Genomic DNA, 23,061 nt, shown 5'->3' with positions numbered 1-23,061 from the left:
TGTCTAACTTCTTAAATTAATGTTTCCACTGTATTTACAGCTATGTTTTTTCCTTCTCAGTTAGGCTTTAAAAAACAATCAAACAAAAAACCCCAAACAACCAACCCTCTCTCCCTCCCTCAAAACAACAACAAAACAATCAATCAAACCCAAACCAAAATCAAACAAAAACCCCCAAACAACCCTGCCCTTCTCTATTACAAATCTGCATAACGTTAAGCTTATAAATATTAGGTTAGTCTCATCTTTGTATACATGTACTATACGCAGACAGTACATGCATATGTCCAAGGAGTCACAGAGATAACCTTCTTCAGAAAAATACTATATATTCTCAGAAAGACAGAAATTACTAAGTTCAAAAATTTCAGTTTCCTCAGAAAGATTTTTTTAGCTGTAACGTACAAAACTAGATGAGATTTACATTCTCCATGAAGAGTTCTGATGGATTTTAGATATGCTTTAAAAAATTAGCTCTAATCTTCTAGAAGACTTTCCCTTTTTAAGTCTTCCTCAAGATTCATTATCAAGATTTTGAATGTCTTACAAAACATGAATACAAGCCAATTAGTTCTGGAGACTGTATCACAGCAGCTAATAGCCACAAGAACAAGGACAAAATGGACCTTATTGCATGCAATTGCATGCAATTTTCATATACAGCTGTTAAAACCCAGAGAGGAGCCTGTAACACTGACATTCATACAGAACTGACACTGTAAAATGTTGTGCCAACACCTGACAAGATGGAAAATGCTGTTTGTCAGTGACTGCATCTCAAGGTCACAGTATTAAACAGCATCAAAATAACTTGTTAAGGTGATAAATTTTGTCTCAAGCCCCCACCTCTTTTATTGTAGCATTGAATCTGGCATTGAATTTCCTTCTGGCAGCTGCATGAAAATACTAAACCACTCTCATGGGCTGAATGACACGATCTGGGCATCAGGGTTTACTGACTCATGACAGATGACCAACACACATTTCAAGTCTTTGATCACTGGCAGAGTTTCTTACTTATCTTTCAAATCACAGAATGACTTTTTAAATCACAGAACATTCTCAGTTGGAAGGGACCCACAACGATCATCAAGTCCAACCCGTAAGTGAATGGCCCCTACGGGAATTAACCCACAACCTTGGCATTATTAGCACTGTGCTCTAACCCCTTAGCTAATCTCGGGCATGTTTGCTGCAAATTTCTAAACAGTAGATAACCTCAAATCTAAGCCAAACAATAATCAAGACATCAACTCTACCTAATTATATTAGGATTTGTTTTCAAAGAGGACACTTTTTGAAACTTAATGCCAAGCATGTTTTTAGTTGTTGGTCGCAAGCAGGAATATTGTACTGAAAAAAAACTGCAGTAGATGTTAGTATTCATTCAAATGCAGTTCTGTAATGAGGCGATAGCAAAGTCTGTTGAACAGAATTGGAGGCATTCTGCGCTGCTTAAAAACACAACAGTTTCAAATCATCACCCATTTCCACCCTGCCATTGTGACAAAAGATTTTCAGAGTTCTATTACCTCTTTTTTCTCCGCCATCATATTAACGTGTCAGAAAGGAAAATGTAACTCTGACAGATTTAACCCATATATTTACCTAAATGGATAATTGTTACTCTTGTGACAGTCGTCAAAATAAGTCAAACATGCCAAAATAAATACCTACAACATGTGCCTTAAATTTACTTCCCCCCCTGTTTTCCTAAGTATGTTAAATAGAGAGGCCTATATGGTTATAAAGGGAACTCAACCATTCTGCAGCAAAATGGACTTACAGAAAGTGCACTATAAAATAACACTGCTAAGTTCTAGACCTTGCATTGCTGAATTACTGACTTATGCTCAACTTTAATTCTTTTACTGCTCAACTTCTGAGCAGTTTTAGAGATTTTTATAATGTATCTCCTTCAGAACTCAGGAAAACTGAACCTAACAGAAGAACGAAAGCCCACCCCCCCATGGCACCTGAGCCAACCACCTTCCTGGTGGAAGAGTGGCAGGACTGGAGCCCTGGTTTATTGCACAAGAACCGAGACCCCGGCCCAGAGGTAACCATCAGGAGAGCAAGCTGCCACACTATCCTTGGAGTGCCGACACATTTTGCTACTTCCCCTTAGAAGGAATGGTGACAATCTGCAGGTGTATCCCAGACTAGAAGTGTGTAACAGCAACTACTTTCACTGCTTTTACACTTAAGCTCAGTCCCATTTTCCCTTGCCAACCCTTGCCTACACCAACCCCGTTCCAGGTCAGGGTCTCCATTGCCCCAGTTACTTACATGGAAACATCTCATGCTCTATTTCATTAAGGCTCTTTAGAGCTTATGTCTCCTCCTCCTCCAGCCAGTTCCAGTCATCTTTTCTGCACCGCAAAGAGGTGTAGTCACTGCTTTCTGTGACATTAGCGTCATTATCCTTCCAGGATTCCATCGGGCTCTCAGTTGCATCCACCCACCTTCCCTCAGACTTTTTATCATCTCCTCTACAATCAAACTGGACCACTGCTTATTGCCTCAAGATCTGTAAGGGGTCATTCAACTCAAGCAAGAAAAAACTCCACTACATTCACTTTTTATTGCCAATGACACCCTGCTTTCAAAGAGCTATTACAGGGAATATTGCTGGGCTACAACTGATAGGGCTGGCTCACTTGCTTAGCACAGGGGACATGGACAGGATCATCAATGATAGATGGAGCGAGGGAGGTAATGTGCAATGGAAGTTAACTACTTAGAAGAAACTATCAACTGACCTTCAAAACCTACACAAGGAATTGCCAGTAATATCCCTGAATTAAAGGCCTGAAAAAGTCACAGCTTCTGCCTCAATGTTTTAAAACACACATTTGAAATCACAGTGAGAATTTTTGTTTTAAGTTTGACAACATATCAAACAACTTGACACTGGGTCTTTTAACAGGAGAAAACAGAGAACCACAACAATTTCCCTGCTCAATACAAATAAAAAGACAAGGCAAGTAAGCATTTGACAATTCCTCTTTTTTTTTTTTTTGCCGGTTATGATGAATTAAAGTGCAGAAATGTTAAGCAGTTGGTGTTTCTCAAAAGATATTTTGTAAAGTAGTAATCCAAATACCAAAATGCATCTTGGCATGTATTACAATGAAAAAGTGTTGACATACATTCACACTTTAGTTCATGTTTTTTTTTCAAAGAATAAAGTACCAGTAAAGATCCATTTGCCGTACTGCAAACTCCTTGTTCTTATTGAGAAATACTTACTCTTGCAGACAGTCCCACACAAATCAATGCTTCCTTTCCTTAGATGTCACATTAAAGTACTCAGGTTTTAAGTGTTGTGAATGGGATTTGCAATCTGTTATAGTGTAAGTAAAGAGGATTGTCTGTATTTATGGAGCAAATGCTGGAAAACAAAGAGAGAATGACATCTGCTTTAAAGTAACTGCAGACAGTACAACTGGTGTATTTTGGAATTCTAAGGCAATACTGTTGGACCAGCATATGAAACTCTGCTGTAGAGACCCAGTTAATGTATTGTTTTCTTCGTCAAAGTAGAAATATTCTGTTGTTTTTCCCTTGCTTTTTTGTTTTTTTCCTAATTCAATAATAAGCAGCAGTATGAAATGCCAACGTTGCCAGAAGACAAATTATGTACTGAACTTCTGCATTCAGCGAATCCCTTAAGATAACATATAATGTCTGCTTTGAATAGCACACTCTTTAAGTTGATCTATCTGGCAACATTCATGTATATCAAAAATACACATGCACATTTTTGCAGACTCACAATTTAATGTATTTTCAGAATTCACTACAAAAATGCAGTTTCACAACTGTTAACGTACATTGAACTTCTACAGTAGTATAGATGATGTACAAATGTCTTTTTCAGAACTACTAATACTGTGCATTGTGCAAATTGTCTAGGACTCCACTCCTTCTTGAGCAGCAGCTGGAAGAAAATTTGTATGTTGAATACTGATATCAAAATACAGATTTAAATAATTTACTCTTAAAAACATTCATATTTATAACCTCTTACAGAAAATAAACAATTCATCTGATTATCAGATATGTCTCTCAGTTTTTCCAGTTCCAAGGTATACACAGGTCTCCATCCTGCAGCACAGAGTAGAAATGTGAAATGCAAAGGTGCATGCCTTGTAGGTATGGCAGCGATTCTTCCAGCAGCCGCTTACAACAATCTATCATCTGGGCACTGGAAACACTCGGCTCCTTATACAGCCGGTCCAAAGAGAATTTTTCAGTGGAAGTATCAATTAGCTCTTTTTCTGTAATCATCATCCTAGCAAATGAAGGCAACACACAGTGACAAAGTTAGAACTTAGCATCTTAAAAAAAACCCAAAAACCAAACCACCTTGAAGTAAGCATTTCAATATATACTGCATATATATTAAAATCGGAAATAATGAAATAAGTAGGTTATATGCATGTAAACAAAGGTATCAATTCATGTACAGTTGGTACAGCTGAGATTTTTGTGCAGGTTGATACCTGTGTCTACTCAGAGGTCAGACTGAACATTCTCCCATGACTATGGGCAAAAGCATGCCCAGGGAGTCACATTTGAAAGCCTGCTCCATGACATCTTTTTGCTCACTAAGTAACAGGGAAAAATATCAAAATAAAATCCTATAAAGCTCCATTTTTAATGTAAGGGATGCAAGTACTTAAATAATATTGAAAGTGTAAGTTTGAAGTATAAGATCATGTTCATAATTATTCTCATTTTCATAATTACACCAGTACTCTGTATGTCATCAAAAACAACAGTTGATAGGTACAGTCAATTGATGCACATTAAATGTGTTAGTGACTTCCTAAAAGCAGAATTATGTGGATCCACTTGGACCTTATGATCTTAAAGGTCAATTCTAAGAATATTGAATTCATAGCTTGCAGATGATTTTTTCCTTTCACCCCAGAGTGATAAGACACCATGGCAAACTCAAACTATTCAGAAATAAAGTTAATGTGTAGAGTTAATTAAGTCACTGGAGCCATGACTGATCAACTAATGCAGACAGTTCAGGCTTTCTAAACTAACTGACAAACAACTAGAAGTAATGATTCTGTAGTTGTCTCAATATTTTTAGTTTAGATTTTTTTTTGCTGCTGTCACATTGTAATTAACATTAATAGAAGTTGTTGCTTTTCTTATCCAATTAAAGGTATCTTCCTTTAAAAAAAACCCCACCTCCCCTTTGGAGAAGTAATTGTAAAAAAATTACGCAATTTTGTCTTGTAAGCAAAGATCTTTTATATCTGAATGAAGTTTCTACAAGGTGAAGGAGGGTATTTTCTAACAACTGTGTGTGTTCACTGAATGCTGTCATTCTTCACTTAGTAAAGCTGATGGTTAAAGTTCTATTTTATAAACAGAAGATTTTTTCCACCAGAAAAGTATGAATATGTTCTTCAAAGTTCTCCTCCTCCTCCAAATAAAAAACATGACATGCAAAGATTTTAATGAGCTAAATGTATCAAGTCACATGAACACTTACTCCTCCTTTCTTTTCAGATTCTCTCTTGCTTCCTGTGCTTTGGCAAAAATAAACCATTGAAGAGCTGCTGGATCGCAGACCGTTGGGATCATAAAGTGTCCAAATTCATGTAAGCTTGGTGCATATCTGTCACTTATGAAACATGATGGAAGTAAAGAACAAGGTATAATTTTTTAAATGCAAGTATTTCCATTAATTACTTTAAGCATGAATTCTGAAGATAAAAGAATATAAATTAATCACTATCAGAATAATTGGTAAAAAACTAATCAAGTTTGGTTCATGAGACTACAGAAACATAATACATAATTCTTTTTTAAAACTACATTTCAAAATCAACTGACAACAATACTTAAAAAATATGAACAGCAGCACGACAGCACAAAACTTTTGATTTACCCCAGCACAATACTGAAAAATAAAGACAGAACTTTGAGTCCAACTTGAATGAAATTAAGTAGGATTTTCTTCAGTCTGATTCCTTCTTAACCCACAAAATGCACTTAAAACCTTCAGAAACAAAGCGACTTTGACATAATGAAAATCCGAGATTATATTACTTTTCTTCTTAGTGAAAGCAATAATCAGGGTACAAAAAAAAAAACCCAAAAAAAGAGTAAAAGCTCTGAAAGAAATAAACCTTTCCTGCAAATACCTTACCTTTCCAGAATCATTTGCAAACCTCGCAGACTGCGAGGATGAAAAGGCAGTCTACTGTCACGTAATTTATTATAGAAAGAGTTCAGAGTCTCGTAGTACTCTTCTAGAGTCAACAAAGGTTGCAGTTCTTCAATATATATTACTTGTATGCCTCCCAGAAGTTCACTTATCCGATCTTCCAAGAACAGCAGCCTTTTTTGAAGCTTATAATAATTTGGCAGTCTCTCAAAAATCTGTGCACACACACAAAACACATCTCCTATGTCACAGAGCATAAAACTAATTTTAATAAATTAAAAAAATAACAAGAAACTATAAAAGAGACACTTAACAATACAAATATGGAACTCAAGGGGAAAAAAATAAAATCAAAGAATACCAAAATTGAGAAATATCAAATATATACATTTTGGGACTAAGATTGTAAGTATTTTTCATATTTATACTATAAAGGCACCACTATACATACAGAAATTAACAGTTCCAGGTAAAAAAATATATAATCTGAAGCCAAAATAAAACATTTATCACCACACTTACAACGGTAGAGCTATTCCTCATACAATAGTCACTACTACTCACCATCTACCCTGTTATTACATTATAATGTAGTTTTCCATACAAAAAAAAATGCTGCTGCTGGAACAAGTCAAGTGATTTCAGAACAACCTCTTTAGAAACCCAGGAGAGTAGCAGAATCAGAACAGCTTTTGGCACAACAAAATTTATTGGTTCAGAATTTGCATTTGTTATGGAGAAAAATGGCAAAACTCCTCTAAATATTGTACTTCTGATGAAGCATTCTAGAGACTGACTTGGACAATATCCTACTGCTTCCTTCTTCTAGTAATTAGTAACAAAAAGTAGTAGCACTTAGGACTATTTTCTAAAATGGGGTAGAATTGGACAATTATGTCCTCTAAAACCAAAGTGGCTAATCGACCTGATCAAGATTTTCACTTGATTTTTCTATGTAACATTTCACATGATCTTCAGTGCATTTTAAAATAAAAAGCCTTTGATTTCAGGTTCAAATTTATACCTCTCTTTTGTACCATCACTACAACTAACTACACACATTATCCCATCGGCATGGCATTTTGTGTAGATATATGACCTCCTCTGAAAAGTTAGGAAGACCTCCTTGGCAAAGTTAGAAAGAGCATTTATCTTTTCAAGGAAGATAAGAGTTTATTTTAGTATTCATCAGAACATGTAAGTTCTTAGTAAATCATTCACACTAACAAACCGCGGTTTGTTTTCTCTCTCAGTGAAACATATATAGGCGAAAATTCAACAACCAGAGAAAGAAGATTGAGTGTCAAGTTTTCATATTATTCACTGACTGGACTATAGAAATAGAATCTTCTCATATTCTAGCAGGGTGAAATTTCCTAGTATGAAATTCCACCAATTATCTCCTTTAGAAGTATTTTTTGATAGAACTATCAATAATATTTCAGCAACCAAGATTAAAGAAAAATTACTTAAGTGACATGTTGATATCACTACCAATTTAATTTTTGGTTCTTTGCATATAATACTTTATCATTTAGAATGCCAGAAAGCTTATCAACTGAACGTTACACAAGCAGCAGCAGAGCTGGCATAGTCACTAAAGATAAATTTCTGCAACATCCACATTAGCTGCCTAAAAGAACAAAATGGACTGATGGGGTTGGTTAGTAGTCATTGGCTGAAATCATCAGTTCACAACTCCCTTTAAATTTCATATTTATGAAAAATCTGAATAAAATTCATTAGTTCTTCACGGAAATGAGCTCTTTATGGATCACTAAATATTCTGCCAGTGCTTGCTGCACAGACCGGAACGGTGCATAACAAATTAGTTTTCTTTGTATCTAATCAGGAGTAGTACTGACTTGTTAATGAAAGCAGCAGTAAACATCTGACAAAGACTGTTGTTAGTAACAGCACACAGAGGATTAAATTTAGAATGCAGTGTACACAGTGATGCTAAACATAATAGCTAAGTGTTTGCTTTAAATTACTCATCAGTTATCTGCACCTATTAATATTTTTGTTATAGTTTAAAAAAGGATGTCATAACAAAAGGCATTATCATTTACTTTGAAATCCTCTTACTTTGGTCCAGTGATGGTGAACATCCATGGTCCCCAGCATTATGTGACCTGCTGCACTCATACCCGAGCGGTCTGTAAACACCACTGTGCGCCCTAGAGATTGAACAAAGCTCTTTATTAATTTGAGTTACTGCAATAATTCTCACAGTGTATTTCTGCAGCACAAATGCACATGAGTAGATGCTTTTGTTATTCTCAAAGTTTGAGAGAGACTCTTGAAAAGTCTAGTTTCACAATTTTTTTCCATACAAACCTGACTTAGCATTTGCCTTCTCCCTGTTTGAACTTGATAGTTTTTTAGGTACTTGGATTTTTTTCTTATGACTACTTTTAAAATAAGAGAAAATCTCAGCAGACAGCATATTTAAAGAATCTGTACAAACAACGCATACAGTAGGAAACACGTTATATGTTTAAAGTATACATAAGTAAGGTAAATGTTGGTCAAAGAACTATTAACACAGCCATTCAACACCATTTTCACAGAACTCTCTGCAACATGCAAGCTGTAATAATTTTCATTTCACATTAGGTTTTCACTCCTTTTTTAAAGAAAAAATAGAGACAACATAAAAGGATAATTCCGTGTGTATTTTTAGGGTGATAAATCAATTTTGAGTCTGAGTATGGTTTTTTAAGTGAAGTACAAAGATCCTTAAGAATTCTTTAGGGTAAGAGCACAGGCAACTAACTATTTATCAAAATAAGCTTCCACAAAAGTCTTCAGTGTGATGTATTAACCTACAAGACAAGGCTTAAAGAGAAGCTCTTTGTCTCAGCAATCAGTTTTCCAAAATCCCAAAGAAAGAGCAGCACTGACTTTAAGGTATCTAGTCCATTCTTGTACCCTAAGGCAAGATCAACAGTACCTGTATAATTACTGACAGGTATTTGTGTATTATTACAGATTTTCAAAGATGAAGACTACAACTGGTTCACAAGACAGACTTTTTTAGCACTTTAAATCCTTAGCGTGCTTAGGAAGAGAAACTAATTTGAAACCTGATACAATTTAAAACTACTACTTATTGTCCTACCCACTGTCTTTTGACAAAGGATTAGGTGCACCCTCAAATGAAAGCATCTCAAAACTGACTATCTGCAGACAGGCATAAAATGTGGAATTACAATTAGAGGAAACAGCTACTGCCACAGGTCAAACAACTGTATGAGAGGAATGGTAGGTCAGGTTTACAGAATATTTTAGTTTTTCTTGAGAAAATAAAGACTTTAATATAGTTATTTTATGGAACGCACATGAGAAGAGAAAACAAATACAATTTTAAAGGTATTCTTGTAAGTCCTCCTTATACTGACTCTTTAGAGAGCTCCTCACATTTTTGTCTTGAATCTACCATGGGTAACAGTCTATTGCTACCTCCGCCCTTTCAGAGGTTCAGACTAGATTTTTGACCTTCATTGTTAATATTAAGTCTGGTACCTTCAACTCACTCTGCATTTATTAAGAAGTAAACTAGAAGCTGCGTGTAGCGAATACACTGTAAGGCAAGACCACCTTAAAAAATACCCAGTAGCTTAAAAGTTCTCACCAGCTTTTCAGTAAGCCTGACAAGTTTGTTTTTGCAGTTACGAAAGGTATTTATGAAAAGAACAAAAGCTCTGTTGTCACAGAAGACCCATGCTCATCTCTAGATAAATTCTATATTAGGATATATGAAACCAGCAACAGAAATACCTTTAACATTCTTTAATACTTCAGGTCGCTGTTGGACTAAGCGAGCTAGACTGTGCAGCTGGCTACAGCGGTGAGCAATACCCCAGCTTCTCTGCCACCTAAATAAAAATACAATTGAAAGCATTTAATTCTCAATATCATAAAAAAAAAAAATCACAGAAGTTGAGATGCAGCCTTATAAAACAAATAAAATAGCACTTCAACAGTAATAAAAGCAAGTGCTACTGAAAAGCTGTCCATGTCATATGTTATTTGAACAATTAAAAAGCCTAAATAAATTTCACAGTGTTTCTTAAAGTGAGGCCAAAAAAACCAAAGAAAACCAATGACAGATATAAGAAAATCAAATACAAAATCTGGTAGACAGAACAGAACTTGTAAATTTCTCCCCCAATTAGAAGGGGGTTAGCAAGAAAACAGTGACAGACAACTCCGTATTTGGCTCAGTCATGGAGCATGCAGTTTATTTGTACACTGTGTAATGTTCGTCCAGAGGAGCAAATACAGTATCTAAGGTTGTTTTTTCTTTTTTCCGACTTCCTAGCCCAAAACATTACTATAATTCCAGTGGAAAGTTGCTATGTATTATCTCTATTTTAAGTGGAGTAATTTTTGTTAAACGATACAGGAGCCAGGTGTTACCTGGGTGACTTTAATATACGCAGTTTTGACATCTTTTCCATCACAGACAGATCAGATTTCTAACTAAATTGCAAAAACATTTAAATTGTGAAGTTGTCCCAGTGTATTGAAAAAATACACCCTTTCACAGAGTTGATATAAAACTCTCAAAGTAGGAAATAACTATTCCCTTATTGTACTGGGTCTGTCTGGAATTGAGTTAATTTTCTTCACAGTGCCCATCTTTTGCATTTTTATTAAAACAGTGATCATAACACACCAATATTTTGTGCAGTGCTGGCACAGTGTCCAGGTCTTCACTTCTTCTTCCCTATCTGCCCCCCAGCATCAGCAAGTAGGCGGGGGTGGGCAAGATGCTGAGAGGGGACAAAATCATGACAGGTGACTCCAACTAACCAAAGGGTTATTCCAGACCATATGTTGTGTTCAGCAATAAATGCACAGGGAACAGAGAAGGAAGGGGGGGATCCTCGTGATTACGGTGTTTGTCTTCTCAAGCAAGCATTACACATACTGAGGCCCTGCCTCCCATAATGGGTTAAACACCTGCCTCTGACAGGGGAACAGTTAATTCATTCCTCCTTTTGCTTTGCTTGAACTCACAGCTTTGCTTCACTATTAAAACTTCTACTTTAATCCACAGATTTTCTTGGTTTTACTCTTCCTTTTCTCTTTCTCCCATCCCACTCTGGGTGTATCAAGTGGCTGTGTGGGGACTTAGCTGCTGGCTGGGGTCAACCCAGATTATCTCATTTGGGGAAATTTAACTAGCAAAACCTCACTCTTTGGGATGCAGGAAATGGCACTAAGCCACAGCACTTGTGAGGCAATTTAATCTAATCCAAGTAATTCAAACAACTACTTACTGTTACCTAGCAATATCACTTTGCTTTCAGTAGCACCAGACGGGAATGTAAAAAGGTGGCATGTCTTCAGCTGTCCTAAACTTATACATGGAATAAAGCCAATGACCCAGTTATTTTTCAGACCTCTGTGAACACTGGCAATATCACAAGTAACAGTTCCCTATTAAGATACTGGTTTGTCAGATTTCCAACACGCACATTCTTTTCTGAATTACAACAATATATAACTCATGGAAGGTGAATAACTCTGCATGGAACACAATAGTTTTAGTGAATTTTAAAAGCATAAACTGTAAGAAAATTAGATATAAGCAATGAATAAAATCAAATGCACATGTTTAACACTGAAGACTGTTTCAGAATCTTAAAAACCCTCACCACAGCACAGTTGCAGAGGATTAGAAATTGTGTTCAAAAAAACTGGCTTCAGCTTAAAAGAAGCCAGGGCCTTTTACAGGGTGAAAGGACAAAAGCATGATTTCAGAGGCTCCAACTCTCTCTTTCCTTTTTTTAAAAACAGAACTTAACAGACTGGCCTGTGAAATAATCCCCCAAAGTTAATTTTTCCATTGGTGAATGCCTTCACTGCCATTTTCCCATACCGAATATCACACTTCAGAACATTCTCAGTCAAAGGCACAAAATTTAAAAAGGGATCGCAAATTATTTTCTGAAAATATTCTGAAGAATCAAGATCTCCAACTGTACTCTGCCCTTCTAAGGAAACATAGCTCCTACTCTGGAGAGTGGGAAACAAAGCACTAGAAGGAACATTTTTATTAAACATTCACACAATATGTACAATGTGCAAAGTTGCATCTCACTGCCAGTCTAGTTATCTTTGTAGATATTAACCTGAATTCAGGAAGAGCAATTTTAACCAGCAAAACACCACCCAAACTAACACATGCACAGGTTCTATTTCTAGTTACGTGTTTGCCTTGACCGGAGCCTACATTTTTAGTTACAAATACGAGATCTCTTGGAGCAGATTTTAACAGGAAACTTTTGTCCCAAAAGAATTCTTCTACAAAAAATATTCAATGCAGTAACACTTTTTCATATATGAAATATAGCTTTTTTGCCGAGTCTTTAAAGCTCATGGCGTAGAATTAGGCAACACTTCCTTGCTTTGATTGTCTTAATCCAAATCCAACTGATTTAATTTATTACCTGATATCTGAGAGCTGGAGTTCATTACAAAGTTCAAATTTTAAACGTTCTAGTTCTTTTCTAAGCGGCAAACTCTTTTTCAGCTTTTTTACTGCACTTGCTCCATTATCATCTAGCCAGGATCTGAAAGAGGAGGAAAAATGCTCAACAGTAGAAGCATGCTGCTGTATTACCTTTCATGCAAACAGTACAGGTAACTGAATTCTTACTGCTAACATAAAGGTTTTATTTCAAATTACCAGGTGAAGGGATTTTTTAAAAATAGAGGATAGAGACTGAAATTGCTGAATGCTTCACCTGAAGATATCTACAAAGTAAAACCTGGTACTTAATGTCTTTGAAGGGGACTAGGGAATCTAACTGAACCAAAAGACACTGACAGTGTAAACTGTAAGACTCAGAGGTATGAAAGGGGTAGAGAAGCAGATTAGTGTGATTTCAAGGGGCAGCTTCAGAACGTTGTGTTTTAATGAAAGAAACTTCCACGTATCTGCCTTTAAAAAAAAAAGCCACGACAAAGCCCAATGGAAAACCCAACCAAAGTGATCATAGTAGATTACCAAATACAAGAGGTGGTACTAGAGGGCTAGGTTAGGTAACTTCTACAGAGCTGACATGAACATAGATTAAATGAGTCAAAGTATAATCACAATAATTACAACCAGACAAACATGCCTCATTAAGTACATCTAAAATTTCAATAAATAGATAATTCTATTTATAGGGAAAAGTTACTCCTTAAGAGATTTAGCCTTTGTTCATAGCATAAACTGATTTTCATACTCTTATTTTTACAAACAAATACTTCCATTCCCATATTGTATTCTGAGCAAAAAACTTCAAACTCAAGTAAAAAGAGAGGCCTAATTCCAAATGGATAGTTATTCAAAGGAGATTGTTAATACCTAACTATTTGTGGCATTTCTTGTATATGTGTAAAACTAAGTAAAAATATTCTCTAGTATGTTAAACCTCAGTTAAGTGTTTTACAATTGCATATGTTAAAGCAGCTTTATTTGTGAAGTGGTATGCAGGACAAGGGGGTATGCTTTGCTCTGAAGAACCTTCCAGCACAGTCCTGCATTCATTTCAAATGACACAAAGTTACAAGAAGTTTTTCAAGGCCACAAAACGTGTATCTGTCCCAAAAAGAGCACCAATTTCTAATACACAACATGCTACATTAAATGCAAGTTCAGTATTTATAGCTGCATCAATTCAAATATTAAGGTTGGCATGATGAACAACAAATGAGGAGCACAACACTAAGATACCTGGCAAATTAAAACCTTTTAACCTTAGTTTTCATGTATTATCTCTCACTCCCACCAGAACGTGATAACGAAAGGGTAACAATAAAGTTAGGAGCCATATAGTTTTGTGTTACAGAAGTACTGTAAGAGGTAAGGAGCTATTTGGAGCAAGTGGACCCTCTGTCTCCTTCTAAACTGCCACCAATATTCCACAAATCTGAAAAGCTAAATCAACCAAAACTGGATTGACCAAACATGACTGCTGGGCAAAGACACAAGAATGCTAGCTGGCACTAGTTATCCCAGGAGCTCATTAGAACTCTCTTTAATTATAAAAAGCATGACAAAATTACATGTTCAACAATAAAGTTTTGTATTGTTCAGAATGCTTATTGCCTGCCTTTAAAGAACTTGGCACTAAAATAAGACCAATTTAGGCTACAAAATTTCCGTTCAGTGAAAGCATTACATACATTAAAGTTGTTTCCACTCTCTGGGCTTGTTCTAGTTCCTCCTCAGGATCCTTGAATCCAGTAAACGAATAATAAGTCTTATCCCATTTGATAGGTCTGTTCACTGTGCTTTTTGCTTCCTTGTGTGGCTGAGAGTTCACATTCAAACTCTGAATATGCTCTGTAGATAAACTGCAGGAGTTGAGAATATCTAATACTGTGCTCAGGAGATCCCTAGTACGTAACGTAAAACTGACTGCTCGAAACCCTGTAAAATACAAGTATTATTTAATTAAAATTTATTAAAATGCATTCACATTTCTCTCCTCTTACATGAGAAACCAAACAAGGCACGGATAGTTGGAAATTATTATGATACTGTTATTTCAGTACTCACTGCAAAATTTACGTGCAGTTTAACTATGTCTCATCACAGCTACTGGGCCAAACTGCCCTGTTAGAAAGCAAGCTTTTGACTCAGGAGCAGAAGACAGCTTCCACTTCAAATGTTACATTAAGCAGACTGAACATAACACTATTTTCTTGAAAAACAGTATGATTTTATTTTCTAGGACCTGGCACTAGGGTCTCTCACAATTTGCTCAAGTTTTTTAACTGTCAGGATATAGAACGTAAAACTCATCTGTTAGCTAAGGCATATTGGTACACCAGAGACAAATATGCAGACTAAAATTAATCATAAACAATATTCCAAATTTGGCAATATTTTTTGTAGTCTCAAAGATAAGAGACAATGTGGTAAATTGAAGCTTCAGATATTATACAGCTTCTGCTTTACAGAATAAGTTCCTATTGATCCTACAAATACCCTGACATTGTGTACTGAGGATAAGGACCCAACTGTTGTTCCAGTTAAACATGACAATGGTATTAAAAGCAGAAAAATTATCATTTACATCCACCTATGTTTTTTACTTTCTCATACTGTAACTTGACCTCAACTCTGTAATGTCTCATTCTTTCAATGCTTTTTAAAGCTTAGTTTAATTACTTGGGATGGTCCCAGCTGTCTGCTCTAATACATATTTTCATGGTTTGACTGGATTTTATTCAGCTGAGAAGTCTTTATGACTGCACAAGGCTAAGTAATGGTCGGAAAGAATTTAAATACAGGAAGATACATTCTGCACGATATAAAAGCACCTGAAGCACTGAAGGATTCTTGAACATTAGAAGAGTTTGGTTCTGTTTCTCTTACATAAAAAGTAAGCTGAGTTGGCTTCAAGGAACGAAATCCTGGTTTCTGTAGGTTCTCCAAGTAGCCATTTAACCTCTTCAGAGAGTTTTCATTTACTTCCTATTTAAAAACAAAACCAAACAAAAAACCATTACAGATGATGAATTTGGTAATTTTTCATTTAAACCTTTTTTAATCTTACAGGCAGAATTAGTTCTTACAAAATGCCAGTTGCTCTTAGCAAGTAGTGATACAGTTTATATTCTTAGCATTAATAATTATCTTGCATGAATAAATCTGTATGATGTGCATACTTGTACATTCCAAAACCTAGTTTTAAGGCTTTCAACCTTAAAGAAATATACTGATTCAAATATAATGCACAGCATTTCAAAATGATAAAGTAGTATGTATTCTAAATTAGTCTGGAAGGATTCAGTATTTTGTTTAGAACAATTAGAAAATATGAGTAATAAATAATGGATGTTTAAGGGCCCTATCCTTGCTAAAAATAAAGGAAGTGCATCTTTTTGTTCCATGGTAACAACCACATTAAATTCTAACACTATGTTTGTGTCTCTGAGAGCAGGAAAACTAGAAAATTTCCATCCTTGATACATGAAATATTTACAGAGAAAGCATACTAAAAGATTTTTACCCTCTCTTTGGGATGCTGACCAAAGAAATCTGGATGTACAGCAAAATAGAAAGGTCTGAGAGCATTGATGGCATCAGCTCCTGACAAAGTTCTTGCCTGAAGAACACACTGTAGCAATATCTTGTCCAGACATAACCTAATAAAGTAATAAAATATTTATGTATGATGCAACCAATCAAGTGACAAAACAAATTACATTAGAATGTGACAGAATTGAGTAAATGTTCACAATTGCAAGTATAATAATTTAAAACTGATATCAGAAGTCTGAGTTCTAGATTTTTCTTTCCCCTTAGGATTCACAAAGCTGTATTTCAACAGAGCCAATCCAACAGGTTCTAGAGATGGTGGATGCTAATGGCTGATTAAAGACATGTAAATAAGTACAGTAACTTTTCCCTCTACTTTCTCAAAGAAAAATTCCCCAATCAAGAAGTTCAAATTACAGATATTGGCTTTAGTGGTATTTTTTGTAGGTATTCCTGATGCTTCTCTTAAAAGCCAGTCCTTATATATTTTAGAACCTCCACGTTAAAAGCCAAACCTAGCATCTTTCAAGTAGTGCCAAAAGAATATTAGATTTTACACAGGAATAATAATCATAATTCAGTCAAAAAAAGTTCTACATTAGTTTCTGAGTTTCCCATACTTGTGTCCATTACAAAAAAAAAAAAAAAATCTACTTTCTTAAACATCCTTTCATAGAAAATATCAAGTTAAAAGACAGTATTTATTTGCCTTTTAATTTTCACTGAATTAGAAGAAACAAGGACTAAAAGAAATTTCAGTGGTAGGAAACGAAGATTTATTCACCTAAGATTAGAAGGAAAAATTAAGTTGAAGAAGTTCTACGAAGCTCAGAAAGCACAAATTATTGAATACCTCCAATTATGCAGAAATTAAACAACAGTTCTATAACAAGCACACTTGTGTAACAGAGGACTGAAATGGAAAGAAAAATGAGTTCTGCATTAAAGACCACCAAAATTTCCTGCCATAGCTCAGAGGTGATATTCAGGTTTAGCAAACTAATTACCAAGAGACAGTATATATAAAAGTAACAAGAAAATGTGAATCAGTAAATATTCAATAATAGGTTTCTCCTTCAGCTGATTTTACAAGCTAACACATTCAACAGGCCATTTTCTGCAATTAATGTTTATTTTCGTTTGCAACTCAGAAGGGCAGGGACTCTGCTCTGTTAGGCAGCAGAATGTTTAACTCCTCACAGTATCATTCAAACTGCAAACCCTAAATATGTGGCAGACTGGAGGCAAAGCTGCTTCCAATTCACATAAAACTAATAACTTTATTAATAATAGTTAGCAGGACTGTTTCACAGCTATTTGTTCAGCATCCTAGACCAAATAATTATCCTGGACACAGAAACATGTGAGACTTTCCTGCCTGCTGTCATTAATTAAAAAAAAAAAAAAATCCCCCAAATCCCCAAATTTGTGCTCGGGCAATAAGCAGAATTTTTCATTTTGGCTACTGGTAAATGACAACAGTTGAGTTGTCAAGCAAATGCAGTGACCTTCACTTTACCTTTTTTCTATCAACTTTTCCAGCTCTTCAGTTAGATACATAAAAGCAGTTCAGACTAATGTTTTCTGCCTAAGAGGTGAGGAAATATTTAATTAGTAGGTCTGAAAAGTCAGCTTGCTGAAAACAGAAGTTTTTGTAGAAAAGTGGGACAGAAAATCTACGATGCAAGAGGACTGATGAAATTTCAAATCCGTTATCACTAACAATTTTCACGTGTGTGAATTAAGTGGAAGAATTAAAAAAAAAAAAGTATTACTGGCAAACACTTCTACCTTCTTCCTGACTACATCTCAGAAGCTCTAAGACTAGTCATCACTATAGCCCATGATCCTACTCAAAACAGCAGGAGATGGTGAAGTATCACATATCGTGTTTTTATGAAGAGTGAAAGCTCTCAATGACAATGCCACAGCTGCTCAGTGATGCAGGAAAAATATTTCTACTAGATCTGGCAAGAAAGGAAGCAAAGCACACTGGTGGTCCTATGTTCTGGGTATGGTAACACCAAAATAATTGTCTTGCCGAGAAAAAAAAATTGCAGTTGTTTTTTTTTATCAAATGGACACAGAACAGTAAAAGGAAAAAAATTTCTTTCAGCAAAGGAAAGAAAGTAAATTAACCAGTTTTCTATCTGAAAGCAGTTTTGAGTAACAGCTATGCAAAAAAATTTACATCCTCCTAGACCTTGCCAGGAGGAAGAAGAGCTCAGTTCCCTGTTCACCTTATTTATACACCATTTGCCACATCCACTCTCAAGCTACACTGCATGATGTTTCCAGTAGTTCAGGTAAAAAGTTCCAACACAGCTGGAAATTATTAATCATACTTCCAGGTTTATTTATCATAAAGTTCCATCTGCTATTCTAAAAGAAAAATGGCCAAGTATGGCTAACTTTAGTTCCCTTGTTTTGTATCTAAACAACACTGTCATGCTAGTAGGAAGGCTCAGGATTCCAGCCAGAAGTCTATTTTGAACTTGCTTAAAGGAGAAATGCTCAAAGGCCAAAATTAGTCTGTGTGACAGAAGGAAGAATTCATTCAGTGAAGGTGAAAGACAGAACTCTGAGGCATCTTTCAACTGAAGTGACAAAATAAGTGAATTAAAATGGATTTAGAGAGATAAAACGCAAGAAAGATGCTTATGGCTTCACTCACAAGGAACAAGGATTGTTCCAAGAGGTTCATTTAGATCTGAAGAGCAGAGAAAGGCTTCGTATTAAAATCAAGGTCATAACCACTTTGAGGACAGTGTCTCCACTTCATGAAAGATATGAAACACAATCTGTACTACAACACTTTACGCAATCACACTCTAGGGCTGATTTAATTTATTGATTAAATAATTCCCTCCAGCTTTCTTTTTTTCACATCTCTCTGAAGTTTAACTTTTTGGCTTTTAGTTTTGGCACTGAAAAGCTTGGCTAAATTAAGCTCATAGTTATAGACATATTCACACATTTTGAAACACTGAGCTTTAATAACTCAATAGTGCAGTAACATGTTGGACATCATATTCATATCTGGACTACCTCGTCTCAAAATTCAGCTATTTTAAAACCCTTGTTTTGTTGAGAGCCTTTTTATTGTCTCACTCGAGGACAGGCATATGGCTTTTGGGGATTTTCAGCTGTGGATGCTCTGCTGAAAGCTTCAAGCTGTAAAGATGAGAATGTCAAAGAAATGAGCACTGATCAAAAATACCAAACCAGTTTCACATATATGCAAATCATATACAAAAACATATATACATATATATATACTAAAGGTAAATTAAGTCAGCAACATGCCATACCTTCTCACGGTTCTCAAGCAGCAAAACATTTCAGCAACTCAATAGTCAAGCCAAATTTCAGCCATCCACTAACTCACTTTAAAAAAAGGAAAAAAAAATCCTGTTTAGTAACAAACAGGGATATTTTCCCCTGCCACTTATCAGTACATTCTCTAAATCGTAAGTGGTAACTTTCAAAGTCACAACAGTAATACAAAATTGAGCAACCACACATAAAATCTAAAGGTTTGTGTAAGAATGTTTTCAGTTTCCTCTACTAACAGCGAGTCTTGCCAACATTAAGAGTTGTTACCGTATTTTGCTTTGAGGATGAATATTTAAAGGTATTCCAGTTAGGAAAAAAAACCACCCTAAAAATTACCTATGGACAATGTTTCCTGCTCTTCCTGATGTTCAGGTTTTGTTCTGAAAAAAAGCAAAAAACCAGAGGCTTTCTTTAAGCACTAACACATACCAGTTCATGGAATTCCATGTAAATTTTACTAAGTCCGAAACTCTCAAACAAATGATAATAATTTAAAATGTACACGCCAACTATTTTATGGAAGCATAATGTAAATACAAAGGCAAAGACACTGTCTTACAATAGTGCCTTGAAATCTTTTATCAGAAGTTTGCTGGCATTCATAAAAACGAATTAGCAATTTTTACCAGTAACTTCTGCACTATGCAACTGTAGGTTGAGAGTCTTCCAGCAGTAGACAAAACACTGGGCATGTCACAGTGCAAACATGCACCTAATCATTAGGGATTATGAGGGAAGCTCCCTATTGGCAATGTTTTCTTGTATGTTTTCACGCACTCTTTTTTGAAAAACATACTTTTGTTTGCACTTTTCGAAATAACATGCTTGCTAAGTGTGATGTTTTCAAGCTGAGATAAGCAGTTATCAGAGAAACACCGTCCATGTTCCAATACAGCGTGATAGTTCCTATGACTCCCTTGCAAAACACTTTTAGTTTTAAAACTTACTAATAAAAATATACTTAACCAAGAGGTTGTTTTACTAGAAGCAGATAGTGGGAGAAAGAAACATGCTGGGCTAAAATAACCCCAGATTACTCAATATTTTTTGTCTTCTGACTTTCAGCTAGGTGGGCAAGACTGTAATAATGTCATTTTTAGTGTCCGTGACAACAGTCCTAATCATAAACTAAGTTAAATACATTAATAAGCTCTCTGGTAATAAAAGTTTTCTCCTTCTGTAATTTTAGCTTCAGGCATTCGGGCAGAGGATGGAAAAAACCATCTCAATCCGCGGTGACGCTTTATATAACCAGACAAAAGCATCATTGTTTCTTGCTTCAAATGCTGCTTGGAAATTGGTACACCGCTTAGTCAAAAAACAAAAGCTCCTGGTCTTGACCAAGTTTCACCTGCACCCCACCTCAAAGGCACTCACACTTGCTAACACAGAACAAAATATTAACTACGTACAGTCACTTAGCAAAACCCTTCGGCAACACGGCGCTGCACATCGCTGCTATCTCACCTCGGGCCGAGGGTGTTTATTTCGGGTGCTCACCTATACCCCGGGCAGCACTGAGGAAAAAGACTGAAAATAAACAAGATGATAGCGGCTCAGAAAATAAGCTCGGGCCAACCTGACTCACTCGCTGCTTGAAAGGAAACAGTGGCCCGGCCACAGAGACAGTTTCAGCTACTGAAAACAGAGCCCTGGTAGAATTCACCTTAAGATTCACTAAAGAAAAGGTGCTCCCAGCAGACGGCAGAACCGACAGCCCCCGGCTCGCGGGCCTTTCGCACCCTCAGCAACAAGGCACGGAGAAGGGACCACTGATCCCGGGCCGAGCCCGAGCGGGCAGAGCCGAACCGAGCCGGAACGAACCGAGTCCGGCCAAAGCGAGCTCGCGCCGGGGAGAGCCGAACCGAGCCGAGCCGAGCCCGGTCAAGCCGAGCCCGACCCGAGCGGACCCGAGCCCGGCGGAGCCGATCCGAGCGACGCCGATCCGGCCCGATCCGACCCCCGGTGCCGCCGGCCGGGCCCGCGCGTGCCCAGGCGCACGTACGGCCCGCGCGTGCCGGCGCACGGGCTCGCTCCGGCCCCGGCCCGCACCCCCCGCCCCGCCAGCGGGGACGGGGCCACGGACCCGGCCCGGTTTCAAAGCATACGCTCCCCCTCCCGCACCCACCCACCGCCCGGGCTCGGCCTCGCACCATCCTCCGGCCGCCGTCGCCGCTGTCCGAGCGGGCCTCTCGAGCAGGAGGGCGGTGAGGTCGCGCTGCCTTCCCCGATCCCCTCCTCTCCTGCCCTCCCCTCGAGGAGAGGCGCGGTGAGACCCCCGGCCCAGCCCCGCTTACCGCCGCGACCGGACGGCGCCCACCGGGGCTCGGCCCCATCGCCCCCGCCGACGGCCCCGCAGGGGGCGGGGCCGGGGATTCCCGCCGCGGGGCGGGGCCGAGAAGTGGGCAGGGCCATCCGGCAGTGGGCGTGGCCACAGCAGTGGGCGGTGCCGCCCCGGGGCGGGCATTGCTTCCCCTCCCGGGCCCCGCTCCGCGCAAGCGCACGCGGAGGCCCCGCTCTCCGGGGCTGCTGTGGGAAGCAGCCCTTCCCATTCCAGCGGGTCCTGCCTCGGGCCGTACACCTGTGCCCGCAGTAGTTCGTCAGGGACGCGGAAGGAAAAACCCTCGCCACAAGAGAGAGTAATTAGGCATTGGAATGGGCTGCCCAGAGAGGTGGTGGATTCACCATCCCTGGAGATTTTTAAACGCAGATTGGACGTGGCACTGAGTGCCGTGATCTAGTAAATGGACTGGATTTGGACCAAGGGGTGGACTCGATGATCTCGGAGGTCTTTTCCAACCCAATCGATTCTATGACTCTATGATAAGAAATGTCTGCCGTTCTGCAGAGGGGATGGGAGTGGTTTATCCAAATGCCTGCGCACGCCTCACGTTGCCTTTCTGCAGAAAGAGAACACCAAGTGGGCAAAGAACCAGCCGTGAGCTCTGCCGTCCCGATGGGAACGCAAGAGCGGTTTTCCTGCAGTTACACAGAGTCAGGTTGGAAAAGACCTCTGAGATCATCGAGTCCAACCTATGACCTACCATGTCAACTAGACCATGGCACAAAGTGCCACGTCCAGTCTTTCCTTAAACACCTCCAGGGACAGTGACTCCACCACCTCCCTGGGCAGCCCATCCCAATATCTAATCACCCTTTCTGTTAAGAAATTCTTCCTAATGTCCAACCTAAACCTCCTCTGGCGCAGCTTAAGACTATGTCTATGTTACTAATGCTCGATGTACACATACATTTACACATCTATTTTTCTTCCAAGATAGCTGCTGTCAAAATGCAGCTGATACAGGGACATGGAACCTCAGAGCAAAAATGCCTGTTGCTGACAGAGTTAGAAAACAAAGGGATATTAACTGCTAGGGACTGGAGTTATTTGCATGCAATGTATTGCATTTATAGGCAGGAAAGGTTAAAAAGAGGACTGACAAGGTTTAGGGACTAACTGTAGTTCAGTGAA

At 37.9% G+C, this 23,061-nt stretch overlaps 1 protein-coding gene across 8 annotated transcripts; it reads right to left on the bottom strand.

The window, feature by feature from the left end:
* Positions 1-3,763: 3,763 nt before the first annotated feature.
* TCAIM (T cell activation inhibitor, mitochondrial) lies at positions 3,764-21,970 on the bottom strand. 8 transcript variants are annotated; one of them, XM_064672214.1, is made up of 14 exons: positions 21,884-21,963; positions 20,999-21,116; positions 19,923-19,966; positions 19,562-19,637; positions 17,770-17,838; positions 16,222-16,357; positions 15,530-15,683; positions 14,387-14,633; positions 12,661-12,783; positions 9,980-10,077; positions 8,285-8,376; positions 6,179-6,411; positions 5,519-5,650; positions 3,764-4,297 (listed from the first exon to the last, which is right to left on the bottom strand). In XM_064672214.1, the coding sequence occupies exons 5-14, from the start codon at positions 17,808-17,810 to the stop codon at positions 4,072-4,074; spliced, it is 1,482 nt and encodes a 493-aa protein (XP_064528284.1). In that variant the 5' UTR covers positions 17,811-17,838; positions 19,562-19,637; positions 19,923-19,966; positions 20,999-21,116; positions 21,884-21,963; the 3' UTR covers positions 3,764-4,071. The 8 variants fall into 8 exon arrangements, with proteins under 8 accessions (XP_064528284.1, XP_064528290.1, XP_064528298.1 ...); XM_064672220.1 differs by lacking the exon at positions 21,884-21,963 and adding an exon at positions 21,253-21,449; XM_064672228.1 differs by lacking the exon at positions 20,999-21,116 and having other exon boundaries at positions 21,884-21,970.
* Between the last annotated feature and the right edge of the window lie 1,091 nt (positions 21,971-23,061).

Source organism: Pseudopipra pipra, chromosome 1 (genome assembly GCF_036250125.1).
Source record: "Pseudopipra pipra isolate bDixPip1 chromosome 1, bDixPip1.hap1, whole genome shotgun sequence".
Taxonomy (NCBI): Eukaryota; Metazoa; Chordata; class Aves; order Passeriformes; family Pipridae; genus Pseudopipra; species Pseudopipra pipra.
This window is presented reverse-complemented; position numbering and strand designations above follow the sequence as displayed.